We start from the raw sequence: 17,437 nt of genomic DNA on the forward strand, positions 1-17,437 counted from the left end.
GATTTAATCAACAAATTTATCCTTGGGGCTTTGTTATTCATGTAGATTTGCAAATTATGAAGCTCTCCTAGTTTTCCACCAGAGGTTTGCAGATAGATACAAATACAACTGATCAGGGGCGGACTGGCCTTAAAATTTTTGTGTGGAAAAAATTATTACCGGCCCAGCCCATAAATAAAAAAAAATGACTTTTTTCTATTTATATTTAAATACAGTATATTCAAAATACAACATTGACAAAAATTGCAATAAGCACAAGTCTAGAACATTAATTTTTTATTTAGAAGTTTGCTTTGTTGAGCAATAATATTAATGACATCATCAGAATCTATTTCATTTAAAATATCCTTTTCCGTTGACATTAACACGAAAGCTTCTAGATTTTCTTGAGAGATACTTGATCTTAATGAATTTTAACGTAGAAAAGCTCCGTTCACAGGACACTTGTGTTACAGACATAGATATAAATATTTGTATGCTCGACCAAGTATAAAATAAGCACCATTTAACACGTTATATCCGAATAATATATTATAACAACAAATAGGACAATTTTTGCAAGCTTTGCTAGTAAGAGGATGAAATCGAATCTTTATCATTTTCTACTTGATCATCAGAGAATGTTCATTTTTGTTTAATTTTATAAAAGTTTCACTGACATTTTCCTTTAAAATATTCCACGACGATTTAAAGTGTTGCAATTCTGAAATAATATTGAGTTGCTTCTGGATTAAACTGTATTAAAATACTGCTTAAGTTTTGAAATGCATTCTCAGGAATATTTTCAGAAAAATTTTTTGGATCCAAACATGCCAAGTCGTTATAAAGTAATTGGTTTTTTTGTAAACGATTTTCCATGCTTTGAAATGCAGTATCTAGTATGTGATTTTAATTACTTATTTCATACCTCTTGAATGAATCTCTTACCGGTAAATCACAAATATTTATTCATATATTCATAAATTAACATAGGTATACTGGAATTGATGCGAATGTAACATATCAGATATATGTCATCGAGCTTTTATTGTACAAAACCACCTGCGAACCTCAAAGTCAGTCCAGCATCGAAAGTAATGCGAAGTTGAAACGTTCTCATAAGTGGTTTTTGTATTTATTACTGACCAGTTCTAAGTCTGAATTGTTTTTAAAATATTAATCATTTTCAAGTTCAAACATTTTAAATTTCAATTTTGGAAATTAATAGTAACATTATTATTACACAAAAATTCTAACTTGGATATTTAAAATTCGAAATTCCACATTAATTAAAGATTCTATTTCCGTAAAATTTCAAATATTTAACATACGTTTTTCTATAATTCGGATAAACCACAGTACATTAATAGTAAAATTTGCAAAAAACCAAAAAAGTGAATGTGACGATACAAAGCGTTTTTTTTTTTGTAACTCTTTCCGCCCAGTGGGCACTAAGAGGGCCTCTTATAGCTAGCCCATTATGGGTTCGGCCAGGCCCACAATGGGGCGGCCGGTGGTGAGGGACGGGGACCGACATATCGGACGGACCACCCCCCCGAAAAATTCCTGGGGATTTTTCGACCCGTCCGGATTCGATTCCGGGTCCCCCAGGGCGGCAGGCTGCTAACCTTGACCGCTCGGCCATCCGGCCGCTCAATACAAAGCGTTGGTAAAACTTTACAGCTCTATATGAAGTGTCCAGTGAAGTCGGGTTAAATTACAAGATTTATTTTACAATTAGGGTTGGCCCTCGGGTTGATTTATTTTTGCGTCTTTAGTTAAAGGATGATAAAATTGTTTACGAATGTACAGTACATACATATACTCGCTTGGACTTCACTTAGTCTTGAAAAGGGGTCAAGCGCGTATGGACAGTCTACGAAAGTATATGTGCATTTGTACAGAATTCTATCATCCCTTAAAGACGCAAAAATGAACCTGCCCTAGGACCAACTCTAGCTGCGTCGAATGTATGTACGAAGCGGGCTCTTGGTATTTAGTACGATTACAAACGACTAGTTGTCAGTATTTTAAAGTTTTTATTTTATATAGCGTTATATTGTTTCGTAATATTTTGTTCGACGCCGCAGGTTGCCCATCTATAATCAACGCCATTGTGGGTGAATGGCAAACTAAAAATTAGTTAGCCGAACCTAAAAAATAGATTATATTTTAATTAAATCGTTTGGAATATAGAGAAATTATTATTGAATAACATTTTTACTTATCTAAAATAAAGGAAATGATATAATTGGCCATTAAATCTGTTATGATTACAATCAACGTTTTGGTGGCTGGGTGAAAAACCAATAACTCGTGCTTCCAAAGATTCATAGGGGTGGTGAATAGTTTCTAGCAACGTAAACAAATGACCAATTTTGTCTGTTTTGATTATTTTTCTCCTAGTATGCTTTGTGTTTGGGCCGAGTCGACCAATGTAGTGTTGGACTCGGGTCGGCTGGACTAATTTAACTTCGGCCTCTGGTAGGGCCGGGTAAAACGATAAAGGGCTACACATATATCTATATTACACCTAAAAATTGAAATTTATCTTACTTAACGAAAAAAAAATAAATGAATTTTTTTAAAATAAAACAGAACAAAACGGTATATTATGTACATATTTAGAAAAACGGCCCAAATTGTATACGGCCCGTGTGGAATTTTCCACATATTCCATATGGCCAGTCCGCCCCTGCAACTGATTTGTACCGTACCTGAGTGATATTGTGAAGAATTTTTAATACCGTGTCGTTGACGTCGGATCCTCCAAGAAAAGATCGGCGTCAATTGTATATTGTATGTATTTTTTTAATGTCATTTCGTCGGTTTTTGAGTTGTTAACCATCTGTCTCTAGTTGGATTATTAAAAAGGATTATTTGGTACTGACCCAAATTTATTTGTATGGTCAAAAATTAAAGATGCATAACTTTGGTTAAATGTTTTTATTAGAATTTCAATTCATTACAAAATTTTCAAACTAGGATTTGCTATTTTGCAAATTTTAAATTAGACTTCAAATGCTACTGCTCTCTTAAAAACGAAACACGGCAGCGTGCTTGTCAGAACAGAAATTTTCAGGCTTACCTAATTCCAGTAAGATATTTATTCTATTAGAAAAACAAACATACATAATCTAACATAAAAGTAAACACTGTACTATTGAGGTTTTATAATGGTTTAATGCATGCCTAAAGATTGCGAGTCCAAAATCATACATTCTGACACGTGACCAATGTCAGGCTGCCTATCAAATTCGCCCGCCTATATTAATTTGTGAATTTCAAGAGCTGACTTTGTATCACATTTTAATAATAATTCGCTTCATTCCTTACTGTAATTATTCCAGACTTATGATTTCAAGCCTTTGAATTGTATTAAAAGTGATGGCATCAAAGTATGTACAGTACGTGAGTCAGGGAGTGGATCATAGAAAGATTACTCGAAAAATCCATACAAAATTCAACTTCTAATATTCGAAATAAAGGAGCATCAATTCGAAAAGGATCAGTCACGTATGGTATACCTTAGGAACTCTATACAATAAAATTCGTGGTAAACGTACAGAAAAATAGGAGGCCAAACACTTCTGAAAGAACTAGAACAGTTAGTCCCATTCTGCTAACAGATTAATGTGACATTCTGATATCAAGAAAAATGTCAGAATGGCTGTGAAAGAATATCTTCACACTACAGAGAGAAATGTCATGATTTAAGACAACTTACCTACAAAGGATTAGACGTCCGGTTTTAATTAATTAAAGAACGGCATCCTGACTTTTGTGAACGATCTTGTCGAAGCATAAGCTAGAGTGATTTTAAGATGAAAGGCAATGAATATCGTGTAAACAAACGTGTTTATATAAACATGGATTTGAATTGGGTATAAATAAATATTTTTTAAAAAATTACAAAATTTGTAAATTAAGTATTTAGTAGAAAAATATAAAATTTAATGCGTAGTGTCTTATAAAAGAGGTTACGTTTAACGAACTTTCACCTTTGTTGACGTCATTGCACTCCTCCCCTCTCCAAACACAACAGCCCGACGTCACAATTCCTCCAAATATTCTTTACGGTTATTCGTCCTTTTCTATAAATACCGAAGAAAGACGTTTGCCGATTGGTCTATTTTGGCGAGTGACAGTCTGGTCATAGAAGGCGAGACAATAACTATTGGTGGCATCTATTTTACGATACTTGCCACACGATCAGCTCGACACACTCGCCGATCTGGCCTTCGCGTCTATTGCAGTTTAATTTTTTCTTACGTATCTTCCTTTTCTTTTAGGAATTAATTCTGTATCCAATTCTTCATTGGGAACTTCACCTGAAACATTTTCACTAGTTGATTTTGTACATTTTCCTGTATTGTTATCATTCTTGCTTGTTGTTTCTTCCTGCTGACATTTTAATTCCTTTATTTTTTCCTTTTTGTTATTTAATACTAAAATAAATTTAGAATACAATTCTCTTTCTAAATTTTTTTTCCATTTTGTTGTTTCTTCTAGTAGAGCCATAGTTTCATTTTTATCCTCAATCAATTGCATTTCTTGCTGTTGTAACTGAACCACCTCACTCTGCAGTTTGTTTATATTTATTTCAAATAGTTCTAATATATATTTCATAACATCTTTTACATCTGAAACAGAAAGAACTACAGAACCAAAGAGAACTCTCACTTCCTCTTCTTCAATTAACTTCTTCCATTCAAACACATAATGATCACCACTTTTCTTGATATCATAGATGAATTTTAAACTGGAATTAATAAACTTTAAGGCGCTTTTAGTTTCTTCTAAATAATTTTCATATGTTTTTCTCAGCTTCAATGCTTTTTCTTTCATAAATTCTTCCTCCAAAATCCCTTTAAAATATTTATCACAGTCAAGTGAAATTAACAATATATGAAACTGATTGTTCTCTTGTTCGTAGAGAGTACACAGAAAATAATCCTCTTTAAAACTGACAAGGTTAATTTTAGTTAAAGCAATCATTTTAAACGATAAAAAAAACCTTCATGTCACATGTTAACCACACAAACTAGGAAACGCCATTTTCCTTTCAATTCAGCGCACCATCTAGAGGAAAAAATTTACTTTAGACATTTAAGGTTTTTTTTCTTTCTTCTTTTTTTAATTATTTAAAATATTTACCTTTAAACAAGTTATGGAGAGAGTTCCCGTTTCATTTCCGAAGTTTTATTTAATATTTTTCTTTTTCTACAGATCGGTGAGCATTCTGTACCGCTCCGAGATCTGTTTAATTCGGAAGGTATGGTACTGTACATCAAACGTTTGATCAATCTACTCGCAAGGGCGTCGCCAGGGGAAGGGGCAGAGGGGCAGTTGCCCTCCCCTAGAAATTCGAAAAAGTTATTTAAATGCTAAGTTTTAATTAAAATAATCTTCTTAGGCTTCTTGTAAATTAAAGAAAATGTTTTATTTGAGATATTTCTTTTCCGGTACATAGTAAATGATTAAAACTTTATGAATCGTTTCTATTTTACCTACATACAATTCATATCCTCTATCAATTTACATCATCTTGCCCCCCTTACCCTTATCTTTACCCCCCTACCCCTGGCTGGCGTCGTCCTTGTCTACTCGGTTGGTACGAGAGATCGGACTCTTTTATAATAGTCATGGAAAGACTGGCCAGTTAAGGATCTGTTTGACTTTATTACAGGGAAGGATTATTTGGAAGAGAAGCTGAAAATGTTCTGCAGACAGGTGCCGGAAGGCCCCGAGCGTGGTCAAAGTTAAGGTGGCGGCCTACTGCTCTGGGGACCCGGGATCGAATCCGGACGGGCCGAAAACTCCCCAGGAATTTTTCGGACAGTGATCCATCCGAATATGTCGGGGTCCCGTCCCTCACCACCCGACCGCCCCATTGTGGGCCTGGCCGAACCCATAATGTGTTTGCTAAAAGTGGCCCTCTTAGCGTCCACGGGACGGAAAGAGTTTTAAGAAACTCTCACAATGGCTGGTTTGACGTAAATTCATTCAAGAAAATGGTTTGACGGAAACTCCATACCTTGGAGTTGGCGCCTGCCTGGACCAAAAGTGATTATAGGCGACAACTTGTCCTCACATTTTCCCATGCCAGTACCAGAAGTGCCGAGATGGATATGATTTATTTGTTTTCTTTCCAATGTAAATCCTGTGCCAGCCTCTCGATCTTTCGCTTCTTTAGAACGTTGTAGGCGTAAAGTTCTCAACGATTTGAAGTCGTCAGCATTAGGGAGAAAAAGGCGACGCTAGTTAAAGATGCGTTTCCTACACTTCTGACAAAGGTGCATGACAAGCAAAATCCAAATGGAAAAGAGTAGACAAAATCTCATTTTGGGTCTGTAGAATTTTCCCCACTGGATAAGGAAAAAATTTGCATCATATTCCCGATGATCAATCGATGAGCAGTAACCAATCACGAAAATAGTTTTAAAAAATGTGTAACAGCGTTGCGACAGCAGCCGCGAAAACAGATTCCAAAAATTTGTATTTGGGAAGCAGTTACGCTAGACTACTTTGGCCCGTCCTTCCTAAGTAGGGCCTATTTGAGGCTCGAACACAAGAAACTGCCTGAACCAAGAATCCGGCACAGTATCAGTATCGTAAGAATTTGTGTAATAAGACGACATACGTACTGCAATGTTTCGATTTTTTCTGTGGTAATGATCCTTTGTGTACGTACGTACAGTACAATATCCACTACCAATGTATTTGTTTTTGTTTGCTCAAATTTTGTGATGAAGAGTTTCAAGAGCTTGTTTAAACTTTGTGATAAAAATATATTCAAACTAGCAGGTAGGCCCGGCGTTGCTCGGGCAAAAGTAACGATAGCGAAGATTAAGATTATTACGTTATAGTCACAGAAGAAAAAGAGTAATTTCATCAACAAACTAAATATTTCTAAAGAAAGGTCGAATTTGAAAATCAAATGTTCTAATATTGTTCGATTTTCACGACATGTTCTGATTATATCGTTCGATTTTCATCGAATGTTCTAAAGAAGAAAGGTCGAGAAAAACCGAACTAATTTGTTTAAATTTGAAAATCAAATATGTTCTAACATATTACTCTTTTTCTTTTTTCTTTTTTTTCCAGAGCCGGTAAATCTTGCACGTCACTTTCTCTTGTTCTCCATTGTTACTTAACACTTCCATTATTACTTAACACTTTGGTACTTAAATTTGGTACCCAAACTGTGTACCAAATTTCAACTTTCAACTCCTAACCGTTTTAGCGAAAATGAAGATTATTACGTTACAGTCAACCTTACCCGTTTTCGCAGAATGCAAGAATTGGGTCCTCCCTGTTTCCAGACTAATTACAGAATTTTTAGATGGGTCTAAAAATATGTTCGATTTCCCGCAAAAACGAAAAAAACTGCATCTGCGTCTTGCACGTCGCTTTCTCTTAACAATTCTATTGTTACGTAACACTTCCATTGTTGACACTTCCATTGTTGGCATTGCCATTGTTACTTAACACTTCCATTGTTGATGGAAGTGCTAAGCCTTAATCCTGTCCCTCTCCCGCATGAGGAGGTATTTCGAAAAATCCCTTCTTAGTGTGCGTTCTCGTGACGTACCCTAACTGTGTACCAAATTTCAATTTTCAACTCCTAACCGTTTCGGCTCTGCACTGATTATTATTATTATTATCAACTCGTCTCGATTATATATATAATCAGTATATATATAGATATACTGTATGTGACACATTTTTTAAAATACTTTCCCTGCAAAATTTACTGGTAATATTAACTTTTAAATCTTGGATGCGGATTTTGGGCGATGCTCGTTCTCATTTAGCAATTTTGGGTGATTTTTCAATTGAAAATTTGAGATTTTATGAGGATACTATCTAGCAATTCTAGTGGGAGTGCGACTTGACCCTTTGTTACATGTCTGGTTCCTCGTACTTGAAGCATGTTTAGCTTTTATAAATTATGTTTAACTTTGTTATAATTATTATCGTTTATCGTTTTTTCAAATATTATATGCAAATGAATCATTGTGAATGATGACTTTTTGCAATAACATATTCATTAATGTTTTTGTGGCATCACTCTGGTCTCATAGCTATCGGATTAACAATCTTCTATTCAATCTATTGTATCGTTTATCCACGCATAAGCCATTATAATTTGGCATTCAACTTTACTGCCAATTACGCGCATTCGTAACCTCGTGTTTTCTTTCATTTCGTGCTATCATTGACCACAAACGCTCGAATGACTGATCGCTGTCAAATCATTGTTCTCTAACTTTAGTTTTTGTATGAAAGATTCACCTTGTAAACAATCAGCTATGACAGTATTTTTCAACTTTTTTGCCCTATATCTAAGCCCTTATATTGTCTGTTGAACGTTATTTCTCCTTTCCAAGGTTGACTGAAAAGGTGTTTTCCAAGTACTATGCAGATAATGTCGAAAATTTTATCTTTTGTATTTAATTAATCAGTAATGGTCCACAGCAACACCACAAAAATTAGAGAAGCGCAACCATCAATGTCAGTACAGGAAGTTTCAGAAACCAACGAAACACTCGCTAAAAATGGCAAAGACACGGGAACTAGCAGAGAGAAAACTCCCAGCACGACCTCTCAATAGCGAGAACCCTAGAGAATGTTGAAACAGGAAGTGCATAAATGCGGCATCCTTGTCTATAAGTCAATTATTTTGAATCTTATGGTTTAGGAGATTGTGATCCCAATTCATCACTAAAACCCTCAAACAGCTCATGTTCTCATTCAGGGAGATTTCCCATGGTTGAAAACCAGAGATACAAAATGTTAAAATAAGCTTCTCATTTTATGCAACAGTTTACCTTTCTTGTTATCTGTATCAATTCTTAATAAAATTTAAAAACTTAATTTTATAAATTCATTATCCTAAGAATTGTATTATGTATATGTGAGGCATGACACATAATACCAAAGATAATGCAGAGGCTGACATTTTTTACATATATGGGGGTGAATATATACGTCCAATATGTTCTTTTTCATTCCTAGAATGTAAATAACCGAAAAATGCCTTCCGCTTTCTAAACTTTCCTCGCGTCAGTCAACATCCATATTAAGATCATTCATTTTAATTTCGAGTTAAGAGTAACGATTTTTGCGTTGGATTACGGCAAACCAGAAACACATCAATCTAAGCCACGTTGTTCACATCAGATAAAATTTTATTACTTGTAATTCTTATCTGATCGACACGTGCTTTCGATTTGATCGATCGTTCAGGTGTTCTTTTATAAATGAATCACAAAATGGAAAATATTAAAGTTACTGAAACGGTTTTAAACTATAAAAGAAGTGTTTCTTGGCAACAAAAACGTATAAATTTTAGTGTAAAATACAATCTAAAAATAAGTAAAACATAAATAGCATATTCAAATTTATATTTAAAACCATATTTACCTCTTTCATCTAGTAACTTTATTAGGTTTATGTTTAAATATAATTAAGACCAAATAAAAATATTAATTAATAGTACCGATTATAAATTTATTTAAGTAAAGAAATATTGTAAAAATAAAAATTTTAACTTTAAAAAATGCAAGTTTTTAACTATTGTTCCTTATAAATTAAGCTGTCATTGGTAAAATTCTTTAATGTATCTCGTTGAAAGAACTGCTCTGGAAGACCCGGGATCAATTTGAACAATCCAGAAATTTTTCGAGGGTGAACTGTCCGGATATGTCGGGCCCTGTGCTTCACCAATCGGCCACCCTATTGTGAGTCTGGCTGAATCCATAATTGACGTCCCTCTCAGTGCCCGCAAAACGGAAAGAATTAAAAAGAAGAGCAGTAGACGTAATTTTTGGCGTGAAAATTTTTAATCTTATCTGCGAAAGTTGGCAAAGCATCAAATTCGTCAGCTGTAAAACTATCCCTAAATTAGATAGACCCATCTGGTTTTCACCTCACCATACGTAGACAATAAAACAAATATGTCTAGCTACGATTCAATATTATTATAATTTTAAATAAAAATATTAAATCTTTTAATAAACATAAAACATTTAAGATTTTAACATATATTTTTCATAATAATTATTATTATTATTAAAACGTTACACAAAATTAAGCTTTTTTATTACTATTATAATTTAACTGACTGTGCTGCCATCTGCAGATATTTTTTTAGAGCTAAATTATTTTAAATACCGTGCATTTATATCTATTTATAGAAATGTAAATTAATAGTAAATTCAAGTGTTTTTTTTTTTTTTCAATGATAACACAGACAAGTCGCGTACATAAAACAGTAAAGCAGTTTTAAATTCTGATAATTTATTAAAAATATAATTAAATTAAATAGTTATATATGATTTAATTATGTTTTTATTCCTTTTTCCTGAATAATTAGATAGACGTCATAAAATCTAAAATAAAATTTTAATATATTTTTAAAAACATATAAAAATTGGACGGCTGTAAACACTATTTATTAAATAATAGGCTCCAGTTTTACGGCTTAACTAGTTTCTGGGAAAATCATGGTTAATTAAGCGGTCGTAAATCGAACTATTATTTCTCATAGTCTCAATCTTATAAATTGAGGTTATGCTACTGGAAATAATATATAGAAATGAATTATAAAATATTACATTGAGATGGATTAAATACGGAATTTCGTATAATCATAGCAGGAAATTTATAATAGTTTTATCAAAGAATACAATAAGAAAATCATATATTCTAGACCCTCGTTTTACGACCTCTTCCTGTAAAGGAAGAAGTCGTAAAACGGGGGTCTAGAATATATGATTTTCTTATTGTATAAATAAAAAAACGAAAAAAAGAAAAGTGAATTAGAACAAAAGTAATTAATTCCCCAAATATTAAGAAAATTCTTAATTGTTGCTAATTCTTACACAGTTATTTAAATATTAATTATATTTACAAAGTTGTAAAAATAGAAAGGGATGTTCTTGAGTTATCAATTCTTCATCTGTAAAATACAGTAAATTAACTATTGATTTATTGTTAATAAGGCGCGTGATTGATAAAATTATTTTAGTTTTTAAATAGTAATAATAATAATTATTATTATTATTATCGCTATTTTAAAATTTATAAATAAATGCGATTAAATCAACAGAGGGCGCTGTCTGTTTTAAAGAACGTTTTAAAAAATAAAAAATTAAATACGTAAGAAAGAAAAAAAAATTTGAAATATATCGAAAAGAATTATAAATTACTGTTTGTAAGTATTACAGCAATTTTAGTAAATAAATAAATTTTCAAATACGTAGTTTTTGCACAGTTACGCATCAATTTTTAATAATAGAATTAAAAACGAAATTTAAAAGAGAACAAAGCGAGAAACACTAACAATACGAAATAATATAAGTGAAATTTTTAAAATAAATGAATAAAATTTTAGTGCGCCGCCCGGGAATCGAACCCGGGTCGCAAGAATGGGAATCTTGTATGATACCACTACACCAGCGGCGCACGTCGTACAGATGTTCGGCATTAGACTTTTATTTTTTTAATGTATGTAAAGTGAAATTCGTTAAATTATGTATTTTACTTGAATATAATCTATGTAATCGACTTAAGTCTTAATATTCGAAGATAAACATTTATTATTTTAAAACAGCTTTAAATATTTCTCGAATTCATCTTCATTTTCTAGTATCAGCTGATGTACTCCAAAAACATTAATGTCAGATAAAAGTGAAAATGTATTGTAATTTATAATAAAAATAACTGAAGCACTGTTAAATTAATTTAAAATTCTTGGCCTCTGTTAACTCGATGAAAGTTGACATCAGTGAAATAAGTCTACATAGACAATTTTCTTTCTTAATTTAATTATTTATATAAACTAGAAAAGCAATTATAAGGGATCGAACCTCTGTCCTTGTGACAGGAGTTCGATCCCTTTAGATGAACACCAGTGAGAACTGAACCGAGTCTCTTTCCTTTATTGGATACATTATAATTTTCACTCCTGGTATTTATTATTATTATTTATTGTTTTTTTTTTTTTGGAATGAATGCATGTTGTATATAATACAGATATCAGTATTAGCTAATTCTTAGTTCGGTTTGGATTAGGTTTATAAGAAAGGTAACATAACACAAGGGCGACCTGCCATACCTCCGGGGAGACTTTCTATAAGAAATTGACTCCTATTTAGGTGTTAAACACGTGAAGAAATCCTGGAAAATAGTCGATTTTTTATCTTGACAGCTTTTAACAATAGTCGAAATTTAAAATTAAGTATAATACAATAAAATAATTAATTTATTTGTAAGGATTTACATATACTTTACAATTTATGTAATACTTTTTCTATGTTATTTCTACTTTACTTCCTGTGTTTTCTAATCTTTTTTTAGTTTGATAATATATTTAAGAAACTCAGTTATAGATGACATATTATTTATTTATTTATTGAGATGATTATCACCAAAAATCAACTGATAAGTGAGATTAAAATGAGTAAGTATTTCGTTAAAGAAGGATGTCAAATAATTTAACTTGTATTACCTCGATTATCTTTTTTCTTGGAGATTTTATCAGAGAAGTGAATTTTCAGAATATCAATCAAAATTATGATAAGATTTAAGATTATTAAAGTAATTTTTCCTCATTTTAAAGTTCATATAATCAACTAATCCCTCTGTGCATTTGACTAGGAAGTTGCTCGCTTTCTCTTTACTTGATAATTTTAAATTTAAAAAATAAATAAATAAATACTTAAATGTTTAGTAAGCTTTGAGTGATAGTCTTTACTTGAAAGAGATTTTATAAGAATTATTTTTAATGTCAGAAAATATAAAACTTGATTATAATTATTGTAATTAGATCATAATATACAATAAAAATCAGGTTATGATATGCAAATCTCAGATTTTAATTTCTTTTTTCATATTATTGATCAATAATCGATTAAAAATTCTTATACTCAATTAATTTGCTAGATTCTACAATTTATACAATGCTATTGTTAATTTAATATTTCCTTACGGTGTGCCATAAAGTTTTCACTCCGACACGTACGAATTGCATAAGAAATTATAATTAAATTAGTATATTTATGTACCTGTATTGATGAAAGTCAAGTAATTTTGTATCAAATTATAAACATTTGTAATTTCATGAGAACAGACTTCATTAACCTTCTGGCGCGTAACTTAATGACCATTTTAATTAAGGAATTTGAGGATTTTTCTGTAAAAGTTTTCTTCTAAACAAAAAATTTAACTTTATCCAGACTATTTAACTTAAAAGCGTGTCCTAATTCTATATTTCCCAACCTTTTTCAACTGGCTATTCTCTATTTAACGCGCTGAAAGACTACAACGTTACTCAAGAATGGAGTTCGCGATCCACTGATTGCAAAACAAAATCTACGCAATTGATACTTAACTACTTTATATAAGTTTATTAATATATTTATTGCTAATCTTTTATAATAAAATTGTATAATTTTATTGATAGACTTAATTACTAATCAAAATTGTATTAAAAACACAAAATTAATTAAAATGCAAGTGTGTTTACACAAGTGCATTAACAAGTAAATTTTCAAGTTAGTAAAATAGCATTCTAAACTATTTTAATTTTTAAATATTTTGCAGAATTAAAATTTCATGTAATTTTTTACTTATTTTACATGCTTTTTTTAATTATTATTTATAAATGTCAAAACATTATTGTTTACTTTTTTAAATTGTGAAATTTTTTAAAAAATTACGAAAGTAGAATTGCATCTAGTGAAGAAATAAAACATTTAACTGAAGTAGAAAATCATTTTAAGTGATTTAATAGAACAGAAAATTAATTAAAGTATTTATTTATTTATTTATTTTTTATTTTTTTTTTTTGTTAAGATTAGAAAAATTTTACTGAATTAGTTGTATTTATCTTGTTATTATTAATTATTTAAAAAATAATTTAAAAAATGTACGGAAATGGATATTTAATAACTTAAAATATTTATTTAATAATTTTCCTAATTTATGTATTTATTTATAACATTATAAAATCGCGTATATTAAAGCTTTTTAACAAGTATATCACGTTATAATAAAATTAAGTTATTAGAACTTTTATAGGGCTCAAAACTATTTTAGATAACGTTTTTTTCTAGAATTTTTTCTAGAATTTTTAAATGTATTTTAAAATCGCTTTCTTATGAGAATGATTTTCTGAGATTTCATCACATTTCTTAGATTTTTACAATTAATTTTTTTTTTAAATGTTCCCAATTTTTTATTAATATAATTTTCTTGTTTCTTTTATAATATTTATTAATATTTGACTCTCATTAAAATTAATTAGAACATTTATTAAGGATTAGAGATTTAACATTAGACATTTAAAGAAACAAAAAAAAAGCTATATAAATTCTTTAAATTATATAATTAATATTGTTTTCTTTTAAGCATATGAATTTAAAATAGGCTATATCATATTAATTAGAGCATTTATTCAATGTTTAATTTTTTTATTAATAAATTGATTCAATATTTATTTATTTTTTTTAAATTTTAAAGATTTATATGCTGTTTAATTTACAAGTTAAAGAAATATTAATAAAGCAATCGATATCTTTGATATTAATTACAAAATTCAACAATTTATTTTAATGATAAAATATTATTAAATCATTTAAAATTTTAATTAATACATCAGAAGATGTATTTGTATTTTTAAAATTCTTGAAGTTTTAGCATAATAACGGATCCAAGAAGTTAAAACGAGAACAATCGATCATATTTTAAACGATAAAATAAAGGTTGTTTATCAATACTTTTCAATCTTGTTATAAATTTATGTAGTTTAGTTTATTGTAAATAATTATTAAAGCAGTAAAACTTTTAAATTCTTATATTGTTCGCTTTATTACCCGAATTAAGAATCACTCACTTAAAGACTTGTTCTAAATCTATTCCTGCCTCAAAGTCAAAAATAAATGTTTGCTCTTAATAAATGAGCCATGTAATGTTCATAAAACACATTGTTTTTAACTAGTTAATACTTATAGAACTAGAACACAGCATTAGATAAATGATGCTTTGTTTCATTAAAATAAAGCTGAAAATTCTTAAATTCTTTCTAAACATCTATAATAAAAGAAGAGAAGATAAACTCTTAATTACAGAGGCATAATGCATAACAATACAAAACAGTACTTTGATTAAAATGAACAATGATTTTGATTGATTTAATTTGTCTAAATATAAACGAGTTAATGTAAAGATTTATTTGCGAATCTTTAGATAGGTTATAGAAATATCTTTAAAAAAATTAATTTATATTTTGAGAATCTTTGTTTTATAAACGTATTTTCTGGCGGAAATGAAGAAAACTGGTTCGTTAAACTATTTTGTAATCTTACAGAAACACCTGGAGTTGTAAGATTCGTATCTTATCCCCTTATACAGTAAATGGCAATTTCTAGTTATATCTAGACAGAACTTTTAGAAGAATTATCTAAATTATTTCTATATAAATTTGGCAAATTAATTATGGTCCACGTAGTTTATGAAATTAGAACAAACTGTAGAATCCGGGAAATTAAAAAAAAAAATATGTAATTTATAACAGTATATAAAATATATTTAGGGTTCGATATACTTCATCAAAGAGAATAAAGAAAAAAACAATGTGCTCTAATTATTTTTGGAGGATGTTCATTAAAAATATTTCAAAAGATTTATTCGATTTTTAATTATTCGTTTTGGATCATTTCCGATGAGGGTCGGAATTTTGACCTTCTACACATAAACAACACCTCTTTTGAATAAAATGGGAACAAGTAATCGACTTTCTTGCTCACTCCAAATCGGTTCATTTAATTATAAAGACACGAATGAATAATGTTGTAGAAATAGAGCTAAACTAATTAACAATAGGCGTGTAATTTCGGGAAGTGTTAAGATCTAGTTTCTTTTTCATATGAAAATTAACATTGTACAAATTCTCATTATCTTCTTAACAACAAAAATTATTAGTGTCAAAGCTGAGATATTCATTACTTTGCCTTAGAAGAAGCATTAAATGTATGTAAAATAGAATACTACTCTGAAATATAATATTATTTTGATTTATAATTAGTAGATATTCACTATTTTCTGGAAAGAAACTAAACACTTCTTTGCTAATTTACTCTTAATAACCATCTAATGTTCCCTGAGGTCTTTCTTGAGATGGGATTTAGCCAATGTTTTATACTACAAAGTAGATAATGCTGATTCAGCTAGATACAGATAATAAATTGCAGGAACGTTAAGTACAATTGTAAGTTCGTTCTAGTAATAATTTTTAAAGTAATTTTTGCATAATCAATATATTTATAATGCCTATTTTATGTCTTCTTGCTTACATCATCTTAAATTTTTATGAATATAAAATATTTTACAAAAACTGCGGCTTATAAACGTCTTTATTAAGAGCTATCAATCATCAGCAACATTTTTCCAAGAAAGCAAGAACAGTATTGTGTAGGTTTCTATTAAATCTGTCGAACTTTTTCTTATATTTAACTGTATTATAATACTATAAAATATTCTGTTTAAATAATATACTGGCAAAAATATACAGTAATATAATTGGGTACAGTTCAGGGTAGACTCGCTTTTTGAAACTTATTCTTTAAAAACCGTTTAGTCCTGCCGTTGGATTTCACTTGAACTTAATGTTAGAAATTAGATTACGCTCTTTTGAGTTTTAACTATGTAATACCGCATAGAAATTTCCAACAAAATATATGGTATTTCATGCAATCATAATAGAAAATTTATACTATACTAATACGTAATTACATCTATTTCTAAAACACCATAGTCTTCCAAATAGTAGTCTACAACCGTTGAAAATGACTTAATAAGTTTGGATTGACGTAATAAAGCGATCTGCCAAGGGAAATAAGTGTCTCCAGGAAACATTTTCTAGAGAAAACTGACTCCTATTTAAGTATAGACACATGAAGGAAACGTTGTGTTGGTCAGACGCGAACCCGGGACCAACCATAAGGTTCAGTTGTTTTATCCACTGTGTTGGATTCAAAAGAAAACTAGAGAAACCGTCTCATCGTGCGTACTGTAGTTACTCCAGTATAAAGACTATTAAAATAGTTTTAATATTAAAAATATCTCTTCTTTTTAAAAATTATTGTTCGAGGAAAGCAAAGAATAAAGCAAATTATAAAAGGAGTAAATGCCTCTTTCGATCCTTTCTTGTGGCCATCCTTAGTAATAGATTAGAGTATATATTTCTAGAAACAATATACTGTATTTTGCTATACACTACAAGCAGTTTCAAATGTTATTAGAAAGATATAAGTACTGTATCTATGTAGATCTATACTTTTCCAGCAATACAAAGTCAGAAAGATCAATGTTTAATTCTATACTGTATTATTAGATTGAGTAAACAACTTAGAAGTTTTTTGTTAAGTTATGGTGTAAACAACACTGTCAA

At 30.1% G+C, this 17,437-nt stretch overlaps 1 protein-coding gene and 1 non-coding gene across 2 annotated transcripts; both read right to left on the reverse strand.

The window, feature by feature from the left end:
- Nucleotides 1-4,236: 4,236 nt before the first annotated feature.
- On the reverse strand, nt 4,237-4,977 carry LOC136973301 (DNA repair protein XRCC4-like). The gene has a single exon (XM_067268032.1). The coding sequence runs from the start codon at nt 4,975-4,977 to the stop codon at nt 4,237-4,239; it is 741 nt and encodes a 246-aa protein (XP_067124133.1).
- Nucleotides 4,978-11,380: 6,403 nt separating this feature from the next.
- Nucleotides 11,381-11,451, reverse strand: TRNAG-CCC (transfer RNA glycine (anticodon CCC)). The gene has a single exon. It is a non-coding gene; the product is annotated as a tRNA-Gly (tRNA).
- Nucleotides 11,452-17,437: the final 5,986 nt, after the last annotated feature.

This window comes from Centruroides vittatus, unplaced genomic scaffold (genome assembly GCF_030686945.1).
Source record: "Centruroides vittatus isolate TY-2023 unplaced genomic scaffold, ASM3068694v2 contig_3127, whole genome shotgun sequence".
NCBI classification, from domain to species: Eukaryota; Metazoa; Arthropoda; class Arachnida; order Scorpiones; family Buthidae; genus Centruroides; species Centruroides vittatus.

Excerpts from the sequence above, each read along its gene's own strand:
- LOC136973301 (XM_067268032.1), bottom strand. The coding sequence starts at position 4,977 with ATGATTGCTTTAACTAAAATTAACCTTGTCAGTTTTAAAGAGGATTAT.